The sequence below is a fragment of the Cyprinus carpio genome, chromosome B20, assembly GCF_018340385.1.
Source record: "Cyprinus carpio isolate SPL01 chromosome B20, ASM1834038v1, whole genome shotgun sequence".
NCBI classification, from domain to species: Eukaryota; Metazoa; Chordata; class Actinopteri; order Cypriniformes; family Cyprinidae; genus Cyprinus; species Cyprinus carpio.
In genome coordinates, this window is record NC_056616.1 from 10,841,586 (window position 1) to 10,868,225 (window position 26,640).

Here is a 26,640-nt window from a genome sequence, read left to right on the forward strand (position 1 = left end):
TAAAAAGCGCACTGAAATGCGAAACACAATGGAGAAGAATTACGGTTTAAAGAGCACACAGGTAACATGAACAAACTCCTTTAAAGTTGACATGAAATGGAAATTCTCTCTATTTTCGAAATTTGTCTTATTTATCTTATAGTTAACAATTTATACGAGTGTTTTAAATTTTGGCCTAGTAATACATAATCCAAATGTTATAACTGGATCTTCCTGTAAAAACAACAGAGTGATGAATGCCAGACTTCTCCAATCATTTATTCTGCTTAAAGTCCACCCCTTTCTTACAGTCAACCTCAAGCTCACATTCAGAACCAATCAACAACCGACAAATATGACCAAGTCCCTCCCTACATTTTTACATTTTACCTGGATTTACATCAGTGCAGTAGAAAAGATATGTCACTACTTCCATTACATTCCATCTTTAAAGGATTAGTTAACGTCCAGAATAAAATGTTCCTGATAATTTACTCACCCCCATGTCATCTAAGATGTTCATGTCTTAACTATCTTCAGTAGAAAAGAAATTAAGGTTTTTGAGGAAAGCGTTCCAGGATTTTTCTCCATATAGTGGACAGCTTTAAAGGGCTCTACATGACCCCAGCTGAGGAATAAGTGTCTTATCTAGCCAAACGATAAGTCATTTTCTAAAGAAAAAAAAAAATGAATCAAATGTATATACTTTTTAACCACAAATGCTTGACTTGCACTAGCTTTGCGATGTGCGTCCACAACTTAACACTTTACATAGTCACGTTGGAAAGGTCACGCATGACGTAGGTGGAAGTACCGACCCAGTGTTTACAAAGCGAATTTGCAAAGACTAAATCAGTTGCCCTTTACAAAAAAAAAATGGTAAAAAAAACATGTCAGACGATTTTGACGTTGGAGGAGAAAATCAGATGGAGTTCGGTACTACTTCTGCCTATGTCACGGTAATGTGTAAAGTTGTGGACGTGCATCGCAAAGCTAGAGCAAGACGAGCATTTGTGGTTAAAAAGTATATACTGTACATTTTTATTTTTTGTTTTACAAAATGAACGATCGTTTGGCTGGATAAGCCCGTTTTTCCTCAGCTGAGATCATGTAGAGCCCTTTGAAGCTGCACTGAAACTGCAATTTGGATCTTCAACCCGTTGATCCTTGTTAAAGCCCACTATATGGAGAAAAATCCTGGAATGTTTTCCTTTTAAACTTTAATTTCTTTTCGACTGAAGAAATAAAGATATGAACATCTTGTAAGACATGAGGGTGAGTAAATTATCAGGAATTTTTACTCTGGAAGATAACTAATTCTTTAAACACTGTGTAAATTTACAAGGACAACAATTTTCCGATTTTAACACGATTAAGAGACAGATCTTTTCTTTCGTATTGGAAAATAAGAAACTAAGGAGGTATTTGGTTGATTAAACTAATGATTCAATTATTAAAATGATTAAATGATTAACTAAATGATTACTTAAAGGGTTAGTTCACCCAAAAATGAAAATTACCCCATGAATTACTCGCCCTCAAGCCATCCTAGGTGTATATGACTTTCTTCTTTCAGATGAATCCAATCGTAGTTATATTAAAAATTGTCTTTGATCTTCCAAGCTGTTTAATGGCATTCAGTGGGTGTTGCAGTTCATCAGTCCAAAAGAAGTGAAATTAAGTGCATCCATCCATGTTAAACAAATGTTATGTTAAACATAAACATCAATGAGTCATGCAAAACAAGATGTTTAACATGCATTTAAAAAATAGGCTTTATTTGAATTTTAATTGTAAAAAATATACAATAATAATAATTAAAAAATAATTAAAAATAAATATAATTAAAATTAAATAATTTTTAAAAATAATTTAATGCCAACTTTACATGTTTAAAGTAATTGTTCATTGTTTCATTTCTCTTCATTTCAGGTCTCTTTGAGCATTGTTTTTTTTATTTATTTTAATTTAAGGATATTGGAGTGAGGGAACAAAATTGAAGACCTAAAACCGGGTCAAACTCATCTTACTGTGCAACAGCACTGCCATACAGAACATAAATTTGCCAGGAAATTGAACCAAACATCTTGTAGCATGATGAGATGAATGTTCCAGAGTCAGGGGGTTAGTGCATCCATATTTGTGCTTCAGGACAAATGACTTAAAGTTGCTGCACACCAGTATGGGATTAACAGACGTTATGAGACCCATTGATCAAAGTAATATCCAGATAAAAGTTGAGTGCTGTATTTTACATCACAAAGTTTAACAAAAATTGAATAATCAATTTTGTCTGGCTTTAAAACTTGGGCGCATGTTTGAGTTCCGATACAAGGTCATGAGGAGACGCAAGTTCTGATATATTCCGTTGCATATTTCAACTGAATAATTGCTTTTGTAGAGGATGAACAAAGCATTGCTATTTCAAAAATTAGACCTACGTCTGAATATTTGATATTCCAGACATTTTTTTTTTCCTTCTCTAGTTTATGTATGGTTCCAGTCACCCTGATGTTGTCCAACTGTTCCTTGGCTCAGGTAGACGTCATTGTTGATCTGCGGCATAAAACCACCAGGTACAGCTCAGGTTTTCCCGATCCCAAAATCTTCGAAATATGGAGATCGAACTTACAAGCCATCTCACACTCTTGTTGTCTATCTTTGCAGCCCGGAGTCACTGGAAGTGCATGGTTCTTTTAGCTGGCTGGGCCAGACCCAATATAAATTACAGCTCCAGGCTCAAGAGGTGTACAGGCTTTCCTTGAAAGCTTGTTTCTTCCAGGCTGGAGTTTACAATTTGGGCACACCCCGTGTCTTCGCCAAGTTGGCACAGACCAGCGCTATGTGTGAGACCAGCCAGCAGAGCGCCATGCCCGCCCTCATTATCATCAACAGCGTTTGAGTAACTCCGCAACTTTGATCCAACCTTTCTTCAAAGTTCTTGGCCCACCTAAATAAATGAAAAGGACTGGACTCCAAGATTTTTCTACTTGTTGCTAAAACTAAATCTAATTGAGAGAGATAAGTAATTAAAAAGACTTGAACACACATTTCAACTTAACACTGCATCTGATGTGCTTGTATGGTCTGCAATGGTGAGCTAAACACAGACTTTAGATGTTTTGTCTTAAATGCACCTGAAGCGTGACTGGATCTGTTTTTTTTTTTCTTCATGTTAATTTATCTCTCATGTCAGCCATGTATTTTTTGAAGATTTTTGCTTTTGTTTTATGAAATCTTTTTGTTTTTAGAACTAATTGTTCAAGATCCCAAACATGTGGTAATGTAAATGGCTATGCATCTCTGCCTCATACTGCCCTGCTCTGTTGCCACAGTAACACACACACACACAAAAACTTGATCTTAAAACCAGAAGATGAAACACAACACTGTAACCGGTTGATATCATTGCAGCTGTTGAAAGGACAAAATATTCTCCTTATTCAGTCTGGCTGCAAATGTGGTGTTAAGTGGAACTTATGAGAAGCCAGTGGAATCTGTGAAGTCCAACGAGGATCTGAATGTTTGTGACCCTGTGAGGAAATGCGGAATCCATGTTGCCCAGTCAAACAGCATAGACTTTTAAGTCAGTGTAAAGGCATATTTTTTGTTTGTGCATCTTTGTGTGGGTTGGCTGTGCTGTTTCCTCTGAAAATTTTTACTTTTCTACAAACCAATCATCTTCTCCCACCACCCCAGCTCTCATTCTGTCATCTCCACCACTATGATCAAACTGTTATTTAAATGTATCTACATGACTGCTTTTCTGAGAAAAAAATAAAAAAGTGATGTATTATATTTATAACAAATTACTGTACATAGAATAAAATGGAACCAAGAACCCGGCTGCCTGTTGCCTTCTTAAATGTTTGGTTTATTTAAGAAGTGTAATTTGCCATATTAATTTATCAAGTACCATCTAACCAATCACAACACACAAGTTTCTTCCATAATATGCAGTCCCCTTGAAGCATGTAATTGAACATGCTGTGGTAAATGTTGAACGCGAGGCTTGTTTTTAATAATAGTAATTTTCATTTTGTGCCTGGCTATTTGCTTTTTAAATGTTTAACAAATGTAGCAAAACTAAGGTTGAGAATATTGCCAGAAATGTTTTTATTGTCTTTTGTGTCATTCAACAGGGCTGGTTCGGTCAGTGGCACTGTACTTTGTGAGGTTGGACTGTTCGAATGGGGAACAACTTGGTTTGTCTACAATGTTATGCAATTTGTCCCTGAAACAAAAACTAGCTGGAAAGCTCAACATGCTTCAACGTAATTCTGTTGATGTTGGCAGGAATGTGATGAATTTCACAGCAATAGACATAACGGTGCACCCACCTATTTGATTTTTTTTTTTTTTTTTTAATACTTCCTACTTTGCTCTGTCACAAATTAATTTTTTATCTTTTTTTTCAAGCTTTTTATCATGCGGTTTTAATAAAAATCATTTTAATTCGCAAGCATGGTTTACATTAATACACTGAATGTTAGTGTATTATTAAGATGCCTGTAGCCTGTAATTGTAAATTTTTTAATACTACTGGATTCTACATACGTGTTTTTCTGTCCCTCCAGGTGCAAATCGACTCGCTTATACATTTTGAATCTTATATTGGACGCTGGAGGGAAGGATTTGATGGTTACTGTAGCCCGCTGAACCAAAGCTTCCCGCCGCTGCATAATTTTACGCGTTTCAGACCGAGTGAGCGCTCACGTGCAATTGGACTTGCGCGCGCTCGTGTTCAGAAACGCAGAAAGTTTACAGTGGCTTACATTTTTTGACTAATAATTGAAAGTCAGTGTGTCTGACTTAAAACTGTAAAATGTAGAAACAATTTATTTATATACCTTTAAAACTCAGGAATGGTGTGTGGGATTAAGCAGGTTGAAGCTCTGAAGAGTTTAGGATGTTTTATTCATTAAATGCAAAACTGTTCCCTCTGTTTCCCCTTCACCGCCCCCTTCCCCTATACCTTTCCTTTCTGTTCTCGCTTCCTTCCTTTTCACCTCAGTGCGTTTCTGTTTCTTTACATTCGTTCTGCTTTCTTTATTATTATTATTATTATTATTATTATTATCATTATTATTATTATTATCAGCTTATTCTTATTATATTTGATCGTTTTAATGATTCATACCTTAAGGGTTTAAAGTAATTTTTTTTTTTTTTTTTTTTTTTAAAGCACTAATCATTTTGCACTTGAACAGGAATGCTGAACCTGCTGTCCCAAAACGAAAATCTGGATCTAATGTAGTGTAATGTGTAAAGGCACGAAAACATGCATTACAATAACGCGCGCTGTCGTCAAAGGTCGACGTGTTTCCAAACTTACCGTTGCGCGCGTCAGGCGTTCAGTACAACTGCTTTATGGAAAAGTGAGTTGGGGAGGAGGGTGGGGGGTTCATTCACAACTCGCTGTGAACCACTGGGGATCATCTGCACGTGCATTTGCGCACAGTCTTGCGCAAAATCACTGATCACCACCGCAAGATAGTTTTTGGTCTCCCACGCGCATCCACTCGACTGCGCGATCCACCGTGATGTGGGTCCGAACCGCGGAGCTTTGACGAATGATCACGGATAAAGCGGCGGAACCCGTTCGGCTTTCCGAGGAGAGGCTAGGTTGCCGGCTGTCATGGTAGGTGGGTGATTTTGGGTGGAAGAGATCAATCAGGGTTGTTTGAAACCACTTGGATTTTTCTAAGTGATGACATCGAATGTCTCCTAGCGAGCAGGTGCATGTGGATAAATAGCGCGCAAAGGAGGCAGGTGTGGACGCGAGCGTTTGGTGCCGATGAGACGCGCGCCTGAAACCCGAGTGTCTTGCAATTATGCGCTTTTCTCTTCAATTTCGGTGTCTCGCGATGGCATTCCTCATGCATACACCCCATTCACTTGTTGATTGTTTGTAATCCTGACTCGAAAACTCATGTGGTGTTTTTCCAGTCTTTGGTTTTGGTTTTATTAGTGAATGAAAAAGCTGAATGCTTGTGCGTTTGTTGGCTGAGGGTTGCGCTTCTCTTCGCACAAAGTCAATGAGTGCTGTAACACATGTTGGTTAAACATTTGTATCTCAGTGTTGTTTTGGGCTGTATGTTTCAATGTTTAATAATTAATTTCCATGTTTGTCTGCTACAAATGAATGCAGTTTATAAATCTGCAACTTATTCCTAAACTGTGTAAATTATTGTCAAACACAAAGAGTGCTGTTACAATCTACCCCACTACTTGGACGCTTATGACCTAGTACCAAACCACCCTCTCTAAATTTATCCCTACATAAAAACCTCCTAAAATTAAATAATCCCGCTTATTACATGGCTAAAAATATTTGTTTTTAGCATATATGTTGAAATTAATGCTGAAGTCTTCCATTGTAACACGCGGTGGTTAAGTGTTTTCAGTCATAAGATGGCGCTAGACAGTCAACGATAGCGGGGTTGACTCGTTAAGCATATAAGTAGTACCCGGATGAGCGGTGTGCTATTCAATTTGGCGGTTGTTATCTGGGAATAACATACCGCTGGATGGCGCGATTGACCAATCAGAATCAAGTATTCCACAGAGCCGTGTAATAACACCAAATAAAACAGACAATTTACAAGTTTACATGACTTTATGATAATCAAGTGTACTTATTTTAGAATGATTATAAAAAACATTACCTAAACAATACAAAAACCTGATGAAAACCTCCTTTTGGAAAAAATCTAATTTTAAAATCAATCGCATCTTTAGGGTTGGGTTGAAGTAGGGCTGGGCAAAAAATCGAATGTGATTTTCATGCGCATCTCGTCAGTAAAGCTGCTCCTGTGATAAGTAGGTAATCTCCTGCACGTGCGTTCAGAGTATGTGAGCGGAGTGGAGCGGCAACAATTTCCCCTCCGCGCTCTGAGCATTTTATAATCACTCCGCTCCCAGTAAATGGGAACGGCATCTACAACACAGAGTCGTAGTTCACTGACAAACTACACATAATCGCATTCAAAATCACTGGTGATACATTGTCGATTTTGAATGCGATTTTGTGTAGCTTGTCAGTGAACTACGGTTCTGAGGAGATGCACATGAAAATCGCATTCGATTTTTTGCCCAGCCCTAGGTTGAAGTATTTATTAAAAAAATATAAATAAATAAAAAGTATGCAATGTCCCCATTTAGACAGCGAAATAAGTGTGTGTGTGTGTGTGTGTGTGTGTGTGTGTGTGTGTGTGTGTGTGTTAGTCATTTTGTTCCATTCTGTAATATCGTTGTGGATCCAGTAAAAAGTGCACATAGTAAAAAGTGTTACAACCTCTCATGGTTTTACCAGGAAATTTAAAAATTTTGTTTAACATGTAGATGAAAAGCTTGTGTGGATGTTAAACATTATAGCTGAACCTGCTGATTCAGATGAAACCAGTTGTCATTTAACATTCATTAACAAAATCTCAGATGTGAAATTTTACTTCACATTCGTACTTTAAATCCTGTATATGTTTTAACAGAGCTTTTACTGTCACCTCAGCTGGATGGTGGTCATGTGTGATAGTGCCTTCTCTCCAGCTGCAGGTCATTTCATGTTACAACCCACTCTGTTACAACACTCCCGCCTGCTGCAATCAAACTTTTTCTTAACCACTGAAACAAATTCCATATTGTGATTATTTTTGTTATTACATTGCTTATATTAATATTTAAAATATTGCAGTAATCCGAGAAAAACCTTAATCTTTATTCAATGCATACTTCCTCCCCTTTTTTTTTCACAAAATCTGAGGTTTTACTAGTGCATTTATTTAAGTTTAATAATAACAGCCTCTCGCTCAGCCTGAAGTGTCTTGTGGTTCTCAGATTCAGCACCCATAGACGGAGAGGTCTGGCAAGGATGTATGTAGTGCTTTCTTTCCTCCTACACCTGTCCCTGACGTCCCTGACTTTTTTAATTAAAAAGTTTGTGTCAGGTCATTTATGTCTTAAATGTTGACTACTTAAATAGGCCTTTAAATACAATACATCCTGTATTGCTGCGAATTTGTCATGCTGTCGTCGGTCCTGTCATTTTTCTTTGTCATCAAACCTTACTACACATGATAAAACCCTTCAATACATTAAAGAGAAATAGTTTAGAAGGCTTGTTTGCTTTGCTATGTTTGCTCCTCCCCTGTAATATATTAAATCGAATATATTAAATTAAAGTGACAATTATAAAATTGTAGCATGTTATAGTGACCTCAATACAGGGCCAGCCCAAGCCTTTATGGGGCCCTAAACAGAATTTTACTTGGGGGCCCCTCAGTGCCGCCAATATGACTGATTATTGTCAACATACCAATATTCTCAACCTATAAATCTAACACACCCATTATCAATTTTATTTGTTCTAGCTGTGTTGCTTACAACATACCAATGTTTTTAACCTTCTATGATTTTTTAATTGTAACAGTAGCAAACTCCCATTAACAGTGGTCGGGTGTTAATTTGCACTTTAACATTCAAAGTCCTACAGTACTAACTGGCATACTTAATGTGGTGTAGCTAAATAAACCAGCAGACAATGCATTTACAGAACAGAATGTTATTTTAACAACATAAATTATTATACACAGCAGCAAGCCACCTGTACATACAAAACAACAACTCTTAATCTATGACTAGCTAACTGAAGCATGATGATATTGGAATATAATAGCAAGTCCTCAAAACAAAACAAATATAAAACAAAAATATACACCCGAAAAGTTATTTTTACACAGAAGACAAAAACTTTAATCTAAAACTAGCTAAGTAAAATGTTATATTATAATACTAGTTTTAGATTAAAGTTTTTGTCTTCTAAGTAAAATGTTATATTATAATATATCGGGATTGCCAACATTGGTTGCCTGGCTGGAGTGAGATACATGATGACACAAAAATATAATAATTACACACTGCCCTTTACCCACTGTTTGTCTATAATGATTTTTTTTAAACACTTAAAATATTTCAAAGCCTATATATTTTTTTTAAACTCTACAGCTGTGCAGTTAAATTAACTTTAAAGAGTCACTTTTCATTCATGAAGATGAAAAGTTTTGCCAGAAATGTGTCTCCTGGTGGAAAACAAGGACTTCTAAGGTGAAAAATGACATGAAATTACCATTATAAACAGTAGATAGCAGCAAACGGAAGACGACTCAATGATATGTAATTGTTTAAAGGGTTCTTAGTTTGGCTGTGTAAATTTTGTGATGAAACTGATTAGGTTTCTATCTCTAAATTTACTCTGCATCACTTAATGCACAGCTCTTGTCGGATAGTTCATTCCATCCATTGCTACAATTTTTAACACTGTCAATCAAAGCAATGACTCGTGGAACAATTTAGCTGATTCACTAGCATAATTTTTTACATTTGTGTTTGTCCTTCCTAAAACAGTATAAACGGACAAAATAAACTTTTCTTCAAATTTTAAATGAATTATGTAAGAAATTTTCTTTTTATAGTGGGAGCGTGTAGAACTCTGTAAACTTATGAAAACAATTAGTTCAGAGAAACACCTTTGATCTGATTCTGATCTGATTTGTGCATGACGCATCGCTGTGGAAATAATATGATATGTATAGATTATTTAATTATTTAATATTGCATTTTTGTATATTACCATTGTCCATTGACACTATATCACAAAATAAATACAAAATCAAGTTGTCATTTCTTGTACTCTTGGGGGCCCCCTGGTGGTCACGGGGCCCTAAGCAGCCCCTTAATTCGCTTATGCATTGGGCTGGCTCTGCCTCAATATCATCCAAAACAAATGTGTAAAAAACTTAGATAAAACTAACCCCAAATAAAACTAAAAGAAAAATTGACCCCAAATAACACTGATGCTACAAAATGTGTAGAGGACATCAAAAAAAATCATCATTTTAATTTTATGTTTACTGAGTTGTCCCCATTAACTTAGGAAAGGTCATTAAAGGGCACTGATTATGCAAAATCCACTTTTACATGGTGTTTGAACATAAATGTGTGTTGGCAGTGTGTGAACACAACCACCCTACAATGATAAAAATCTCCTATTTTTAAATCCCCTTTAAACCAAGACAGTCTCACTAGGCCTTCCGTTTTGATTCTCATGCAGTGTGACGTCACATTGCATAGGGGCGGGCCACAGGGGGTTGACTGACAACTCTGCATTGCTATAGTTTCCGCCCTCAGTGAGTTGTAAGCTCTCCTCCATTACTTTCATTTTTCAAGGTAATGAGCCTCAAACTCTACCTAATTACATGTATCACTCCTTTGTGAATGTCATGCCGTTGTAGTGCATAGTGTTTTAACCATATTTGTGTGCATACATTAAGTATTTTTTAACTGATCAGCGCCGCGCTTGTGAGATTAGTTCGCACTTTTCGAGCTCTGTAACATCACGCTGTTTCGTCTCACTTTCAGTTAATTTGGCTTACCATGTGTATGGGTAAACACCGGTTCTCTCGCTCTCAGTTATGTTGCTTTTACTGGCTGTTTATTGCTGTTGATATGCAATGAAGAGAGATGTATATGCAACGCCCTCTTCTGGAGATAGGGCGGGAATATGCAGCTCATTTGCATTTAAAGTGATACACTCCAAAACAGCTCTTTTTTTAGACACACCCCAAAATTATAATAAATTATCTGTTGGGTATTTTGGGTTGAAACTTCACAGACATATTCTGGGGACACCCAAGACCAATATCAAGAATGTGTATGACATCTAGTCCAGGCTGAATATAGAATGTGTATGACATCTAGTCCAGGCTGTTTCTAAACACTTTTCGTATCTGCTGATATTGTACTTAAATCAAGCTTTGATGCTTGATTGTGTCTGTGGTCTGAGCAGTGACAAAGACTGACATTTCAATAAGCAGTAGGATTTGTAGCTCATTCTAAAACAAAGATCTTCAGTATTTCAAGACAAGGTCGCTATAGCACAAATAGAGACAGAACAGAAACCTTCTGTTACATATTACATAAACCAAGCATATGATTGATGTCACATTATGCTTACATTGCAAAGCATTCATTTTTGTTCATTTACAATATATTTGAATTTATATTTTATGTACTACTATTTAATGTGGGTGGGTCAGGACAAAAAAACAAACAAAAACTTAAGTTTAAAAAAATAACCTTAATTTAAATAATACTACTGACTTAATACTGTTTTCATTTTCCCACAAAAAAATAATTTGAGGTCAAACAGTAACTGCTGAAGAAAAGAATAGATGAGTTAAGAATGCATATATAGAGACTCTACCCAGAACAAGACAGCACTGTGGTCCCTCCTTTATTAAATCACAAATAGCTAGACCGAGACTTCAGATTTTTCCCTTGTGAATGGTACTGCATATACAGTGCCCTCCATAAGTATTGGAACAGTGAAGACAAAATTGTTCTGTTTGCTGTGGAGTCAAGAAATCTGTAAATATGATTAAAAGATGAATATGAGACAAAACTCCAGAATGTCACATTTTATTATAGGTTAATTCAACACAAAGATGTTTTACCAGCTAAGAAGATCAGCACTTTTAGAGTTTCATCTCCCTGATATGAGCATAAGTATTGGAACAGTTGCCTCACAGGTCTTTCTAAGTGTTCAGCTGTGTCATGTTGCATAAATTCTTCAGATATTAAAAGTAGGGAATGTGTCTTATCAGTTATATCCATTGCTTCTGCATTCTAAGTCTTGCATTCGATGATGACACACAAACCAGGATGAGGATGAGGAAGCTGACTCTGAAGAAATGCAAGCAATTTGGAAGCTAAAAGAAAAGAGGAAGTCAATTAGAACTATAGCAAAAACAAAGGGCATGGAGAAATCAAGAGTTTGGAAACTACCGGCGACATCAGCAACCAACGACGACCTGACTGATGACAGTTGAAGACAGACAAATCATAAAAGCTGTGAAAATAAACCCTAAAATACATGTCTGTAAAATCACCAACAACCTCCAGAAAGCTGAGGTGATGCTCTGTCAATCTACAGTCCACAAGAGAATTTGACACAGAATTACAGAAGCTACACAGCAAGATGCAAACCTCTGATCAGCACCAAAAATAGAAAGGCAAGATTTTTCACGGATGTGAGCCAGTAGAGTTTTGGAACTGAGTTGATGGACTGATAAGACAAAGTTGAACCTTTATCTATGTGATTGGAAAGCAAAAGTGTGGAGAAAAAAGGGAACAGCAAATGATCCTAAGCTTAAAACCTCATCTGTAAAGCTTGGTGGAGGTGGTGTCATGGCAAGTGCATGCATGGGTGTCTCTAGAACAGGACCTCTTCATTTTAATGATGACTTAATGTATGATGGCAGTAGCAGAATGAATTTGGAAGGGTACAAAATCATCATGGCTACCAATATTCAAGAAAATGCCACCAAACTCATTAGAAAGCACTTCATATTGGATCAGGACAATGACTCAAAACACCCTGCCAGTTCAGTCAAAGACTTTATCAGGGGAAAGAAATGTAAAGTCTTAGATTGCCCAAATCAGTCTCCAGATTTAAATCCCATTGAACATTAATTTTACTAAATTAGACTAAAGACAGAAACTCCCCAAAACAATCAACAGCTGGAATTGGCTGCATTAAAGGCTGGGGAAAAGCATTTCACAGCATAAGACCAAGAGTCTGGTGATGTCTATGGGTTGCAGACTCACTGCTCTGATTGCAGGCAAGGGATCTGCAACAAAATATTAGCTTTTAATCTTTTACATCTGCCTTAAATTCAGCTGTTCCAATACTTATGCTCACATCAAATAGTGCGATGAACTCTAAAAGTGCTGTCCTTTTTATTTGGTAAAACATGTATGTGTCGAAAGACCTAATAATAAAATGTGACATTCTGTAGATTTGTTGCATATTCATCTTTTAATCATATTTGCAAATGTCTTGACTCCACAGCAGAGAAAGCAATTTTGTCTTTACTGTTCCAATACTTATGGAGGGCACTGTATATCATATGTGTATTCATGTGTCCTTGTGTGTGTAATCAATGGATGACTGTTTGGCTGACTGATCCTCATTTCTAAGCTGAGGTTTTTACAGCACTGATGGAGTGGCAGGTGAACTAGAGGAGTTATCACAATCATCACCATCTTTGATTAATTTATAACAATTAAAAACATTACAAACAGTCACATATGCCATCGTCTCACCAGAAGCATCAGCATTGACAGTAACTGTGCTGATTATTCATTAGTTTGCATCAGCCTATAAAAACCAAATCAATTATGCCTATTTCTGAGTTATTTTCTGCTCTAATATGTTGAGAGCTTGGCAAACTAGGGCTAGCGTACAAGGTTCTGGCTGTCTTTGTGTCCTGTTGTCATATCATTAAATAATTCCATATTGCCCTCTGCCTACTTTAATCTTCCCTAGCAGGTTAACAGGAATAGTTCACCCAAAAATGAAAATGAAAAGTACTGTAGATTTGGAGAAATATGGCATTGCATCACTTTCTCACCAATGGATCCTCTGCAGTGAATGGGTGCCATCAGAATGAGAGTCCAAACAGTTGATAAAAACATTACAATAATCCACAAGCAATCCACACAACTCCAGTCCATTAATTAGCATTGTGTGAAGTGAAAAGCTGTGTGTTTGTAAGAAAGAAATCCATCATTAATGCATTTTAACTTTAAAACATTGCTTCTGGCTAAAATATAATCCATAAGAGTCCATAACAATGCTTCCTCCTCCTTAACTGTGGATTATTGTGATGATTTTATCAGCTGTTTTGACTCATTCTGACGGCACCCATTCACTGCAGAGGATCCACTGGAGAGCATGTGATGTAATGCTAAATTTCTCCAAATCTGTTCTGATGAAGAAACAAACTCATCTACATCTCGCATGGCCTGAAGCTGAGTAAATTTTCAGCAAATTTTCACTTTTCTCTATTCATATAATGCGAGACAGCTGAGAGTTATAAAATGGCTTTCATAAACTCATGCCCCCCTGTGTGTGTGTGTGCTTTGGCTGTTCTGAAGTTGTTTTTAATAAGAAATATAAGATATGTGCACATCACAGACACCAAACACTCCAGGCTGGAGTTAAGTCATTTTGAGAGGAAAATCTAGTTGTGTTGATTCATTCACTCGGTTATTCCGTTTAGCACTTGGTTTAAAGAAAAGCAAACCCCAACAAGCCTTTGGCAGTGCGAATTTTCAATCTAAGTAATAACATTTCAAGACTTGACAAAGATGAATGTGTGTGTGTGTGTGTGTGTGTGTGTGTGTGTGTGTGTGTGTGTGTGTGTGTGTGTGTGTGTGTGTGTGTGTGTGTGTGTGTGTGTGTGTGTGTGTGTGTGTGTAAAGAAAGATGACACGCCAAAATGGCAAAATAGAAGTGAGTGTATAACAGGATGTTGTGATGACATCTGTAAGTTTTACCACCAATGGCGGCGAGCATGCGCTCATTCATAAATTCAAAGTCATGAGGAATTTGTTTGTTGTTAATATGTTCACAGAATATGACTTTCAAAGCGGCTTTATGGTGTGAGATTCAGATTGTATTTGTATCTGGAAGACATTTCCTGGGAAATATTATGTCATCAGTAAAACAGTACTTTTTTTCCCTTCCTGCAGAGTGTATAGAGTTTTTTTGGTGACTTGCCTTAGAGAAGAACTGTCCGTTTGCTTATATATAACACATTAAAGCTATTTTACTCATAAAATAGATTTGCCTAGAACGTAGTGCAGATCTGAGATTATCGCTCTCTGGAGGCGTTTGAGTGTGCAGACTCAGCCTTTAGCTCCACTGCTGATCAGCATGCTGCATGTGTGTGTTTGAGGGAAGTAGGTAAGGAATTAGGGAGGAAAAAGGAAGGAGAGAGAGGGAATATTTTAGTAGATGTGATTTAAAGAGCCTGGCAATTAGCCTAATGAAAGTTAAACACTATATGCACAGTTTTTAAGAATTATGCACAGCTGTTACTCTCAGCAAAGCTGTTAGGCTGTTCAAAGGAACTACTTGCACATTTCTAATACAAATTCCGATAAAAGATTTATTATGTGCTCCAGATTTACTGAAAATGGGTTTACTGGGAAGGATGCCTAAATGTTTTCTGAAATGACTGAACGTGCGATTGAGGGATAACTGTAGTACTGTCAACAAATTTTCACAAAGACCTTCACCGCATCTCCATCTCACTCTGTAACTCTGTTCCCAAACAGGCTCAAGGAATAGCTCACACAAAATGTCTGTGAATAACAACTATCGTTTTAGTCAGGTTAACGTATGCAAACCTGTTTCTGCCACGGGATTAAAAAAAATCTACTTTTATCTACTATATAACATTTCTTCCTGTTTTGAAAAATTCTGAGTTTATATTTCATAATTGTGACTCTTTTCTTGCAATTCTGAGGAAAAAGTCAGAGTTGAGAGAAAGAAAATCAGAATGTGTTACTTTATAAGATTCATGTTTTTTTTTTTCTTCTCAGAATTGCATGAAAAAAATATATATTAAAAAAATTGAGATACAAATTCAGAATTGTGAGAAAATAAGTGTGAATTATGAGATAAAATGTTGTAATTTTGTAAGTTGTTAACATGTTTTATTCCATGGCATGAAGAGCTACAGAACTACAGTGTGTTCAGTGGAGTGTGCTGTAGTTTAACAATAAGCTCATTTTTCAGCTGACAAAACATATTTCCAGAGAAATTTTCAGAAGACAGAAAATATATAAAACAGTTTTGAAAGTTGTGTTTTGAAAATGATGTGACCTGGTAAAGACTGCAGTCGGTCCTGCCTCGTTTCATCTGTACATAATTCAGTATGCTGTCTACCCTGACTAAGGTCTGTTGTGTTTACATTTATGCATTTTGCGGATGCATTATCTACACTTATTTTTTCATTCTCTGGGAACCTGACCTTGGTGATGCTTACAATATATTCTCTGATTGAGCTTTGGGCTGTTTAGTGCTGAGACAAAAAGACCTTAAAAACCTTTGAAATGCATAAAGCATTTACATAGACAGTGAAAGCTTTATATATTCATTTTAATAAAAGCAAGGTTAGCATTAATTTTTATATACTATTATTAAGGAAACGGATATGAAAATTGGTTGACATTTAAAAAATACTAATGTTTTATTTTTTTTTATTTTTTTCCTTTTATACACCCAGTCAAATCCATTAAATGATGACACTCGGTATCTTGTAAATGATATCAGTCATAAGTCATTGGGACACAAATGGCACTGTTTCATGACTCATTCCCAGATACTTTAAAATGAAAGATATTTCTATATTGAGGCAATTCATTATAAACCCATAGTATGTCTTCTGAAACAGACATGTCAGTTACACTTTATTTTACAGTTTGTGCACTTGTATGCATACATGCAGTGTACTTACCTAAGAAATTACTGGCAATAAAGGTAACCACATGGGATAAGGTTAGGTTTAGGGCTATGACCCAGTTATTGTAGTTATTATAATAAGAACATTGTATGTACATGAAGAACAAGACTATAAAATAAAGTGCTGCTGACATTTGTTTTTGTAAGTGCGAAAACATGAGTATTTATTATTATTATTATTATTATTATTATTATTATTATTATTGATCTCTCTCTCTCTCTCTCTCTCTCTCTCTCTCTCTCTCTCTCTCTCTCTCTCTCTTCTCTCTCTGTGTGTGTGTGTCTGTGTGTGTTATAGATGCAAGGACTGGACAACAGTACCTTCCAGTCTAGCATCCCAGTGGCTGCTGACATCACAGTGGGCGTAGTTTACTCCCTTTTTGGTAAGAGCAAGATTTTTATTTTTTTTTCTGCATACTCATCAACATTGTTCTATGAACCATAACATAATTACAGGTTTTTCATTTGCTTCTATTTAATCCACATGCAGTACACATCTAGCACTGAAAGCAGGTATTGACTGCACTGTGCTCTGATCTTAACATAAGTGCACAGGTGTACAGTTCTGCACTCTCAGTGTTTATATCTCCAATGCTTTTTGATGGTGTATGTTTGTTATACACATGCAGGTGATAGTAAGTGATAGTACGTTTGTTGGGGAATTCACTAAGAAGGAACCGTGCTGGCTGACAGTGTCTTTTGCTTGCACAGTTGGCTGTGTTGTTTTAATATCTAAATCATTGAAGGAATTTTGCAGATCAGGTAATGACACAAACAAGCCTGTGAAATTGGGTCTGTTTGTGCAATCTGATCGCAATTTGAAGGCAACATACAAATAATATATAATAATAAAATATGCAGTATTTAAAAACACATATATTGTGTTTTGCCTTTCTAAAATTGATAAATTAATTTAAGTAAGTTAATAAGATTCTTTTAGTGTCTTTTAGTAATCCACAATAAAGTACTTTGCTGTTTACCGCATCACACACAAACTACACACAAACACACACACACAAACAAACAAACAAAGGATCAGTTTCTGCTGCCATGCTCTTGTACACAAAGGCCCTTCTAAATAGTCCTTTTCATAAACAGATGTTTCATAAACTGACTGTAAACCTATAAGATATGGCAATTTTAAAAACAAATTTGAAGTTGCTTTCCTGCATCAGTTTTGACCTTGTGTGTTTGCAAATGTGCTACATACTTTGTGTTATCATACATGATTTAAACTCTGACATCCATTCTCCTTCTAACAAAGATCTCTGCAATCATTCTTTCTCTTTGATGAATGCTTGAACTGAAGGTAACACCTAGGACTGTACACAAAGCTTGAAAACAAGTGGGCATTTTTCATGTTGTTGTTGGTTTTCGTGTGCTGTCCTCAGTTTGCTCTGATAGAAAACGCTGTAGTGTCATAATGTTTCATTTGAAATGCACTGTGGATCTCTGCGGTGTTTATTAATTATTTATGTGAAACAAACTGTCTGTGTATCACTACAGAACATCTTACAATCCTCCTTGGTCTTATTTATTTATTTATTTTTTATTTACAATTACGGTTCTTTGCATAGCTTGTTGCTGCGTGATTAAAATAATTAGACACGTGGTTGATGAAAGTGTTCACTTTCAGCATCATAATTACGGATGCGTTAGGTGCAGAAACAATGGAGGCGTATTGAGTGCCAGAACACTTGTGTGCCAAATGCTAATTGGCTTTTTCAATTCGACATACAGAGCACTGACCTTCTCCTTTATTCTGTCTCTCTTTTATTCACTCTTGTTGCCTCTGTACCTTTCCTCTTGTCCATCTTCCTTTCAGCGAGATAAGGATAAGACTGTTGTTATCAGACTGGTTTAGATTAGCACCTCATTACATGGCTCGGTGGAATACTTGATTCTGATTTGCACTCACACCATTGAACCATTAAATATTTGTGTACAGTGGCTGCTGAATTGTATATTTTACTGTTTTCTATTACAACATTGCTACAGTGTGTCTTGCATCACTGACCATACAGTGTTTTCTATGTTTATTTTTTTTTTTTTTTTTTTTTTTTTTTTTTTTGTTTTGTTTTGTTTGTTTGTTTTGTTTTGTTTTTTTGCTTTTTTTTGCGATATAGTAACTGAACTAGGTAACACTGCTGGGATGGGGTTTAAATAAAGTGTCTGAGGGTGTGACTGATAATTTGACATCCTTTTTTTTCTCAAACTGCCATAATCCATCTCTCGCACATTTTCGTTCTCTTTTGAAAAGTTTGTGAGAATATTGTAGTGGGATAATGTGAGAAACATTAGCTGTTTCCATCCAGCTATTGTACATTTTTTTTTTAATTGTATAAAAAACGCTGGATGGAAATGCCAAGATGTGCATTCTAATGCACAGTCTGGAAAACATCTTGACAGCATCACTCTGTCAGGTTTGTGTACATGATCCCTTTCATGGGAATTTTTTCATTGTATATTTTATTAATGACAGAACTCAGTATTACATGCATTAAAGCTTAAGATTATCCTCATAAGGTACTGAAGCAAGGTCTGAGCCTTCATTTGTGCGTGCTGTTCCTTTACAGAAGGTCTCACAGCACATCTGAAGCACTATCATTGTAAATTTGATCAGATTTCCTGACAGTATATAAGGTTTGTGATCTAAAGGGAGATTGTTGTGAAAATTTCTTTCACATGTTGCTTAATAGACTAAATATACATTTATGATATAATTTCCATCATATTTTCATAAATCATAAATGTGATGTTATCCATTCTGAAGCTGACTTAATAATGAAATCTGACTGGAATATTCCTTAAAATTTATGTTATGCAAGTAAAAGTCAGGTTTTAAGCCTGAGAGCCTTAAATCTATATGATATAGAGAGTCTATAGGAAAGGCTGAACAGCTAATACAAAACTTAGAAATATAAAATCCATCCAAATATTATCTTACATTAACCAACATTTAAGCTATTTAATGGTCTGTTTCTGGGCACAAAGTTGTCATACACAACAGCATTTCCAAAAATGTAATAATTGTCTTTTCACCAAGCACTGTCCTCTTGTTTACTGTTGCTCGCTCAGCTTTACAAAAGCACTACATGCTTTCAATCAGCATGCGCGCGCTTTCGCTGAATGTAATCAGCGTTGTTTATGTTTAGTAGACAACGGGTTGTGTTGCTTTCAGTTCAGGTCTTCTGTATGTGCTTTTTTAAATATACAGCCGTTTTACTCAAGAGATCTTCAAAGGAGATTTTTTTTTAAACATTTTATTAAAATTGAATGAAATTCTAAGAATAAACACAACTAGCTATGTTAGCTGATTATCTTAAAAGTCCATAGATGTAAGAATCAGTTCATATTGCAGTCAACACTTTCTCAAACAAGCAGATGGCCAGATGATGCTCGACATACACCCCATGTCTTTGATTTTCCACAAACCGACTTGTGTTGTGTGCAAAAAGAACTTCTGGTTCTAAAGTTAGTTCTGTAAGAAAATGACTTGTTTCAAGTCATTAGCTCAAGTCCAAAAGTTTCAAAACTCATGTTTGAAGTATGGGTAATTTCTTTTTTAGCAGAACAAGCTTGAAAGTCTGTGTTATTTTACTAATAAGTCAAAAACTGCCTTTCTAAGAACTCCTGAGGGAACCCATCACTACAAAATGCTAATTCTCTTCTGTCTTTTGGGACTACAGACTGCACTGCCAAATATCTTTTCTGCAACTCTTCCACTTTTATCAAGAATTTACAAATGAGAGCATGGGTCAGTTCCAGTATGTCGGTGTATAAAAAATGAACCTTTAGAAACAATATTGTGAAATTTTTACGCCTCATCATACCACAAATTCAGCTTACATTTTTGGTTTTTCAGGTGTTTGTTCGCTCTGTGGAAACGGTATGCTGCTGTATGTGTCCTACAAGAAGAAGCACCTCTTAAAACCGGCCGAGTTCTTCATTGTTAACCTGGCCATCAGTGACCTGGGCATGACTCTCAGCCTCTACCCCCTCGCAGTCACCTCAAGTCTCGCACACAGGTACCACAAAGAAATAAAAACTAGGAAAAAGACAGGAAAGAGCAAAGACAGTTATGGACCAGCATGCAGGTGGTCCTGCAGTGTAACTGCAACAGCAGGACCCTGCTTCCAAGAGATTCAAGACCCCTACATTTTTTATATTGGTTTGTCTTGAGTTTGTAAAGGTTGATTTTTTTTTCTTTGCTCTCCCTTTCTTTCTCTTTCTATCCCTCCATATCCTGTATACACATACTTAGCTGTCACTTTAGCTTATCATGTTTCCAAGGCAAAATGGTTCATATAATCCAAACCAAAAAGGCACACACACATTCAATTCAATGCTTCATCAAGACGAAACCGGCCGGTAAACGCAAAGATAATAATGATTTGTGGAGACATGGAAAGAATGTAGGAGACAGACCAAATCCAAGGGCTCCTTTTGCACTGAGTGACTCTGTGTCACAGATAGAGCACATGTCGCACATAAATCCAGACCACAGCCATCAAGGTTAAACTGTCCATTACTTCAGACTGTGGTTAAGAATGACAATTGCAGTCATTAGTTTATATGACTTCATGCTGTATCTGAAATGTACCGTAAGTCAGAAGTGTGCCCAAGACTTCATCTCTTATTTATGTCTTTTCTTTTTGTCTGAGTGATGGATTGTACATCAGGAAACAGCCACAAACCAACCCAAGGAACATTTGAATCCTATATCAGGGAGAATGTCTTTTTAGGGAGGCCCTTGAAATGCTTGATCACACATTTGTAGGGTGAAAAATGCAAATAATCATGTAATTGTGCATAGCAAGATAAACTGGCTTTTAAACTTGCTACCCTTATCTTTGGTTGTAGTTGCCAGGGGATGTGTATCCAATCAAACTCTTTGACATTTTGGTTATTTACAATGTACTGTTGTTTATGCATTTACAAAATTCAGTTTACCTATTCAGCCTATGAAATTTGCATTAATGCATTTGAATACATTTCAGTCCTTGAAACATTTTTGTTGAGATGTTATACGATTTTAATGTTATTTTTTGTTTTATTCTTTATTGACTTTTTATTTTATTTATATACTTTTTATTTCTTATTATTTCTTTTTTATTCTTAAGTATTAATTCTTATTCTTATGATTTTAAGCTTTTATTTTTTTCACCTTATCATAGTTATATAAAAGGCAAAAGTGGTGATTTGGCTGACAAGAATGCATATTAAGGAGGAATACTCTGCAAAGAACCAGAAGATCCTTTGATCTTGCTTTTTCTTACTGAGTTCTGTTTCTGTTTGCAGATGGCTTTATGGAAGGACAGTGTGTGTGATCTATGCCTTCTGTGGTGTTTTGTTCGGAATCTGCTCTCTGACCACTCTCACTATACTCAGCACTGTTTGCTGCCTCAAAGTCTGCTATCCACTTCATGGTAACCTACATTATATTTTTTTTATTATGTTAAGCACAGCCCAAAAGTCCACAAGGGACTGAACTGAATCACTATTGATTTGGTTGAGAGAATAATTCAATGACTCGCTCATATAAACTCTTGTTTATATCACTAGTCACTTGTTTTGTTCCTTCATGAATTAGTGCTCTAATAGAATGAACAATTCAGTGACTCACTTATGAAAGTCATTTGCCCTTAAATAAAATTATAGATTTATTTTATTATATACTATATTATTTTACACTAATATGATGATTGGTTGGGTTGAGAGAATAATTCAATGACTTGCTCAGACGGTCACTTGTTTTGTTGCTGCATGAATTAGTGCTATGACGAATTCATAGAATGAATGATTCATTGACTCACTTATGAAAGTAACTTGTCTTTAAATAAAATTAAATTATATGTGTTTATCTGTAGGTAATAGGTTCACTTATGAGCACGGCCGTTTGTTAATAGCATGTGCATGGGCCTATGCACTCGTGTTCGCATGCTCCCCCCTCGCCAACTGGGGTCAGTATGGTCCTGAACCCTATGGCACAGCCTGCTGTATCGACTGGGCCTGGTCCAATCACGACTCTGTCGCCCGCTCCTACACCTCTATGCTCTTCATTGCCTGCTACCTGCTGCCATGTGGCATCATCATCGTCTCCTACACACGCATACTGCTCACGGTCCGAGAGTCCCGCAGAGCAGTGGAGCAGCACATCACAGCACAGACACGCATGGGCAACATCCAGGCCATCATTGTGAAGGTGTGTTGTTCATTTATTTATTTTTTTGTCTTTTAACAAACACATCCTTTAAATTTAGTCAATATTAAAAACAATGATGCAAAATAAATTTTTGTTGATGAGAAAATTCTAATATGTATTATTTCAAACCCCCTTTCTGAACTTAAAGGGGTCATGAGCCTCCTTTGTTTTTTATTTTGTACTGTTCTATGAGGTACACTTATTTTTATTTTTTTACTATGCAAGTGAAGAATGTGACAATGTTTACATGTGCAAAATGCAGAATCCCTTGAACCAAACATATAACATATAAGTAAAACACATAGGCTAAGTAAAGAATGTGAGAATATTTACATGTGCCAAATATCAAGACTTGTTATCAATATTTTTACATTAAAAAAAAAGAAACATAATTTAGAAGTAATACGCTATTTTCGGTCCTGTTTTTAATCCCCCTCATCAGAATGCTCCTTTTGAATAGGTGTAGTGGATTGTAGACTCGGAAGTAAATGCCCACTGTTATGATTGGCTAGTAGTTGTGTACAGTATGTTTGACAGCGTACATTCCTCATAGATAAACACTGCTCTGATTTAGGTCAAAAACACTTGAAATATCTCAAAACATATCAAACAATCAGTAAAAAGAGACAGAGCAATAGTGACCAAGTAATGAAAACACTTATTCACACTTGTGTTTGACATTACTGTTGAATCCAAAACTTTTTTCAATCCTTTTGAAAATCCTACGTCGAATTGTGCCTTGTTTGTAAACGAATCCACAGTAAAATTAAGTGAACAAAGGACAGAGTTCTTACTGACATGGTCTGGATCTCCATTAAAAATAAAGTTTATGCACTCTTTCCTAACGTTGGGATCAGAAGGAAGGTGATGCAAACCACTTTTTTTTTTTTTTCGCAAGTTGGCACTGCACATCATCTTGTTGTCTTTAGAGCTATCTATATCATTTGGTTTCTGCCTAGACCTGCATTCGACTCTCTCCTAAACACTACATGCACGAATTGGTGGGCAGGGCTACCCTTACGAAAAATAAGTTTAAGTGTGCTATTAGTACACTTCTTTTAAACTAAAAATAGGAAAGTATTCTTTTAGTTTACTTTTTATGTACATAGAGTGACACATGAGCCCAACATGCACTCCTAACTCCTTCCATAATGTTAGAGGTGATATACCATGATGGCCCTCATGAGGTGTTCCTTCTCTGTCTTTTTCCAGCTGAGTGTGGCGGTGTGTATAGGATTCTTCACTGCATGGAGTCCATATGCACTAGTGTCTATGTGGGCGGCGTTTGGCCATTTAGAGGACATTCCACCCCTGGCCTTCGCCATTCCTGCAGTTTTTGCCAAATCCTCAACCCTTTATAACCCTCTCATCTACCTCTTGCTCAAACCCAACTTCCGCCACCTCCTCTGCAAGGACATGCGCTCCCTGCGAGGGGTTTGCATGCACTACTGCCTGTGCCAGTGTTTTCCCCACTGGAGCTACCGCCCATCGCTAGCCCTAAATCTGCGGCCCCTGCGGCGACGAGGCCAGTCCATCTCAGAATCAATAGGGGCGCCTGTAGGTCTGTTTCATTGCCCTTGCGAGAGGTGCAACGACCCGTTTGAGCAGTTTAAGCACTACCCACGCCGCTGTCCCATCAAGGTGAACACTGTCCAGTTGTCTTTGCAGGACAGCACCGAACCCGAATTGGAGCTGGAGCTGGAACAAGAACCCAGAGAGATAAAAGAATGCAAACCAAAGAGCCAGTCAATGGATTGTAAGAAATCTGTACGGGTGATTGTGAGGGGTCGGAAATGTTCCGAGATTGACAGTCTGGAGATCACTTTGGAAACAGTGCCTGTTCACGGCGAAGCTGCCAAAAATGGCAAACCATAACACCTGAGTCTATGCATGGGTGTCTGTTTATACGCATGCGGTGCGTGTGTATTCACTTATCTTGAGCAGACTTTCACATATGCCTCAATTAAGACCCTCACAATAAATGACTTTCTGAACAAAGTATTGTGTGTGTTGATTTGTCAGTAATGGCAATGATTGTTTTTAAAGTCATTTTTTGAAAAAAAAAAAAAAAAAAAAAAAAAAAAAATTAATTCAGTGATTTTTTACATGAAGTGAACGCACATCTTAGCTATCTGCTGAGGGACTGAACACATATGCATTCTTTAAATTGCTTTGGTAAACATGAACAGTACTTTCTACAAGGTGTACAGCTGTTGTAGAAACCTCCTTTCAAATCACTTTTTACACATGAAATAGTTAGCCCTGGATCATTATAAACCCCGGGTAAATGGAACCCTGCGTTATTTTGCTTTATTTTATATTTCATATTGCTTATAATTACCTGGGGTTAACAATTAATCCTGGGTATTCATATGCTTTTTCACACCATACATTACTAAATCCCAGCTTAATGTTCTTATTTGCATATTTGCCATGTCAGTATCATTGATTTGACGAAAATAGCACTCAAGCTGTTTACATAACAGCTTTAGCATTGCGCATCTTCATATTACATAATGCAGACTCTACTATAATGTTTTTCCTGAATGGACTGAATGAAAAACTCTCTACTTCACACGTTTTCCATTATACAACACACTGGCTGTGTCTGAAAGCTTAGGCTGACTTGATGCCTTGTTGCCTTATCAGGCAATGACTTTGCAGGCAGTTTGTGCATGAAGGTACCTCACAGACAGACTTCTGAAGCAGCATAATGGTTTAATGATCTTAAATAAATTAGAGAGAGCTTTGATGATAACTAAGTGAATATTTAATTATTATAATACTAATTTCTTGCTAGTAATTACATTAAAAGTGGAAAAAGTTGGTTAAATTTACACAGACTGACCACCAACTGGAATTTTCAAATAATACTTTTATTTTTTAGCTTAAAGGGATGTTCACCCAAAAATGAAAATTCTGTTACTCACCCTCATGTCGTTCCCAAGACCTTTGTTCATCTTCGGAACACAAATTAAGATATTTTTGATGAAATCTGAGAGCTTTCTGATCCTGCATAGACAACAACACAACTGACACACTGAAGAGACAGAAAGGTAGTTAGGACAAAATGAAAATAGTGTATAATTATGAAGCTACGAGAATACTTGTGCAAAGAAAACAAAAATAACGACTTTATTCAACAATTTCTATTCTTCTATGGCAGATCTTCAACGCACGTTCATGAGAGTTCCATGACGCATGCGCGTGCATTCCTCTGCTTTTAAACAAGCCGCAGTGCATCTGGGTTCTATGTCAGAACACCGGCCATGGTTGCCAGGTTTTTACAACAAAAACCGCCCAATTGCTACTCAAAACTAGCCCAGTTACATTTCAAGGGGGTCCGCAGGTAAAATAGCATTCTGGGGGGTAAAGTACACGTTTTTTTGGCAGGGTTCCACTGGTTAAATTTGCATTTTAGGGGCTAAATATCAAGTTATTGGGGTTGCTTAAAAATTGGAGACTTGGCAACACTGACGCTGGCTCACGTCGTGGTACTCTTGTGAATGTGTGTCAAACACTGACACGGAAGATAAGAAATGTTGAATAAAGACATTTTAACAATGTCCTTACTACATTTCTGGGTCTGGAATTTGGTAGTTGCCTTGCTGTCTATGAAGGATCACAAAGCTCTCAGATTCCATCAAAAATATATTTCCGAAAGCAGCAATTTTCAGCTTTGGATGCAGCCATGGTGTTTCCAAAACATGTGAATATGAGGCACATGATGGGTTAAGGCACATGGGTGTAGATGTTAAGCATCTAGCTGTTCTAACAGCATATCATTTTACATGCTTGGTGCCAACAATGTGGGGTTAACATCACAAAAGCATTGCTAACCTTACTCCAGAGCAGGGTTTTATAATACCAGGTAAAATGCAGTGTTAACCATGCTACTAAGCTATAAGTGTGAAACATTCCTCTACTCGGAGGTTGAAAGCAGAGTTTATTAATGATGATAACACAGCATGAAAAGGCCTATTTAAGTTACTAACTGATATGATTCCATTTTTTTTAACTTAAAAATTATACTTAAAATCTATAAAAACGTTTATAAAAAAATAAATAAATAAATAAAAAGATGGAT

General features: G+C 36.6%; 2 protein-coding genes across 5 annotated transcripts in view; both read left to right on the forward strand.

Annotated features, from left to right (window-relative positions):
• The window catches only part of trappc8 (trafficking protein particle complex subunit 8), a 52,975-nt gene extending 49,165 nt beyond the window's left edge, over positions 1 to 3,810 (forward strand). For all 4 annotated transcript variants that reach the window (XM_042746727.1, XM_042746728.1, XM_042746729.1 and 1 more), the window contains 2 exons: positions 2,466 to 2,555; positions 2,647 to 3,810. In XM_042746727.1, the coding sequence (XP_042602661.1) occupies positions 2,466 to 2,555; positions 2,647 to 2,881 (325 nt within the window). In that variant the 3' untranslated portion in view covers positions 2,882 to 3,810. The remainder of the gene's footprint in view (positions 1 to 2,465; positions 2,556 to 2,646) is intronic.
• A 1,458-nt stretch (positions 3,811 to 5,268) lies between these two features.
• LOC109113044 (opsin-5-like) lies at positions 5,269 to 24,867 on the forward strand. The gene is made up of 6 exons (XM_042746739.1): positions 5,269 to 5,620; positions 16,647 to 16,731; positions 20,214 to 20,376; positions 21,650 to 21,777; positions 22,219 to 22,553; positions 23,766 to 24,867. Exons 1-6 carry the CDS (start codon positions 5,618 to 5,620, stop codon positions 24,426 to 24,428), a joined length of 1,377 nt encoding a protein of 458 aa, XP_042602673.1. The 5' UTR covers positions 5,269 to 5,617; the 3' UTR covers positions 24,429 to 24,867.
• The last annotated feature ends 1,773 nt before the right edge of the window (positions 24,868 to 26,640 follow it).

What these genes read in the sequence shown, in the direction of transcription:
- LOC109113044 (XM_042746739.1), top strand. An exon ending in AGTCTGCTATCCACTTCATG is followed by an intron (nt 21,778 to 22,218) that starts GTAACCTACATT and finishes GTTTATCTGTAG; the next exon opens with GTAATAGGTTCACTTATGAG. An exon ending in TCCAGGCCATCATTGTGAAG is followed by an intron (nt 22,554 to 23,765) that starts GTGTGTTGTTCA and finishes GTCTTTTTCCAG; the next exon opens with CTGAGTGTGGCGGTGTGTAT.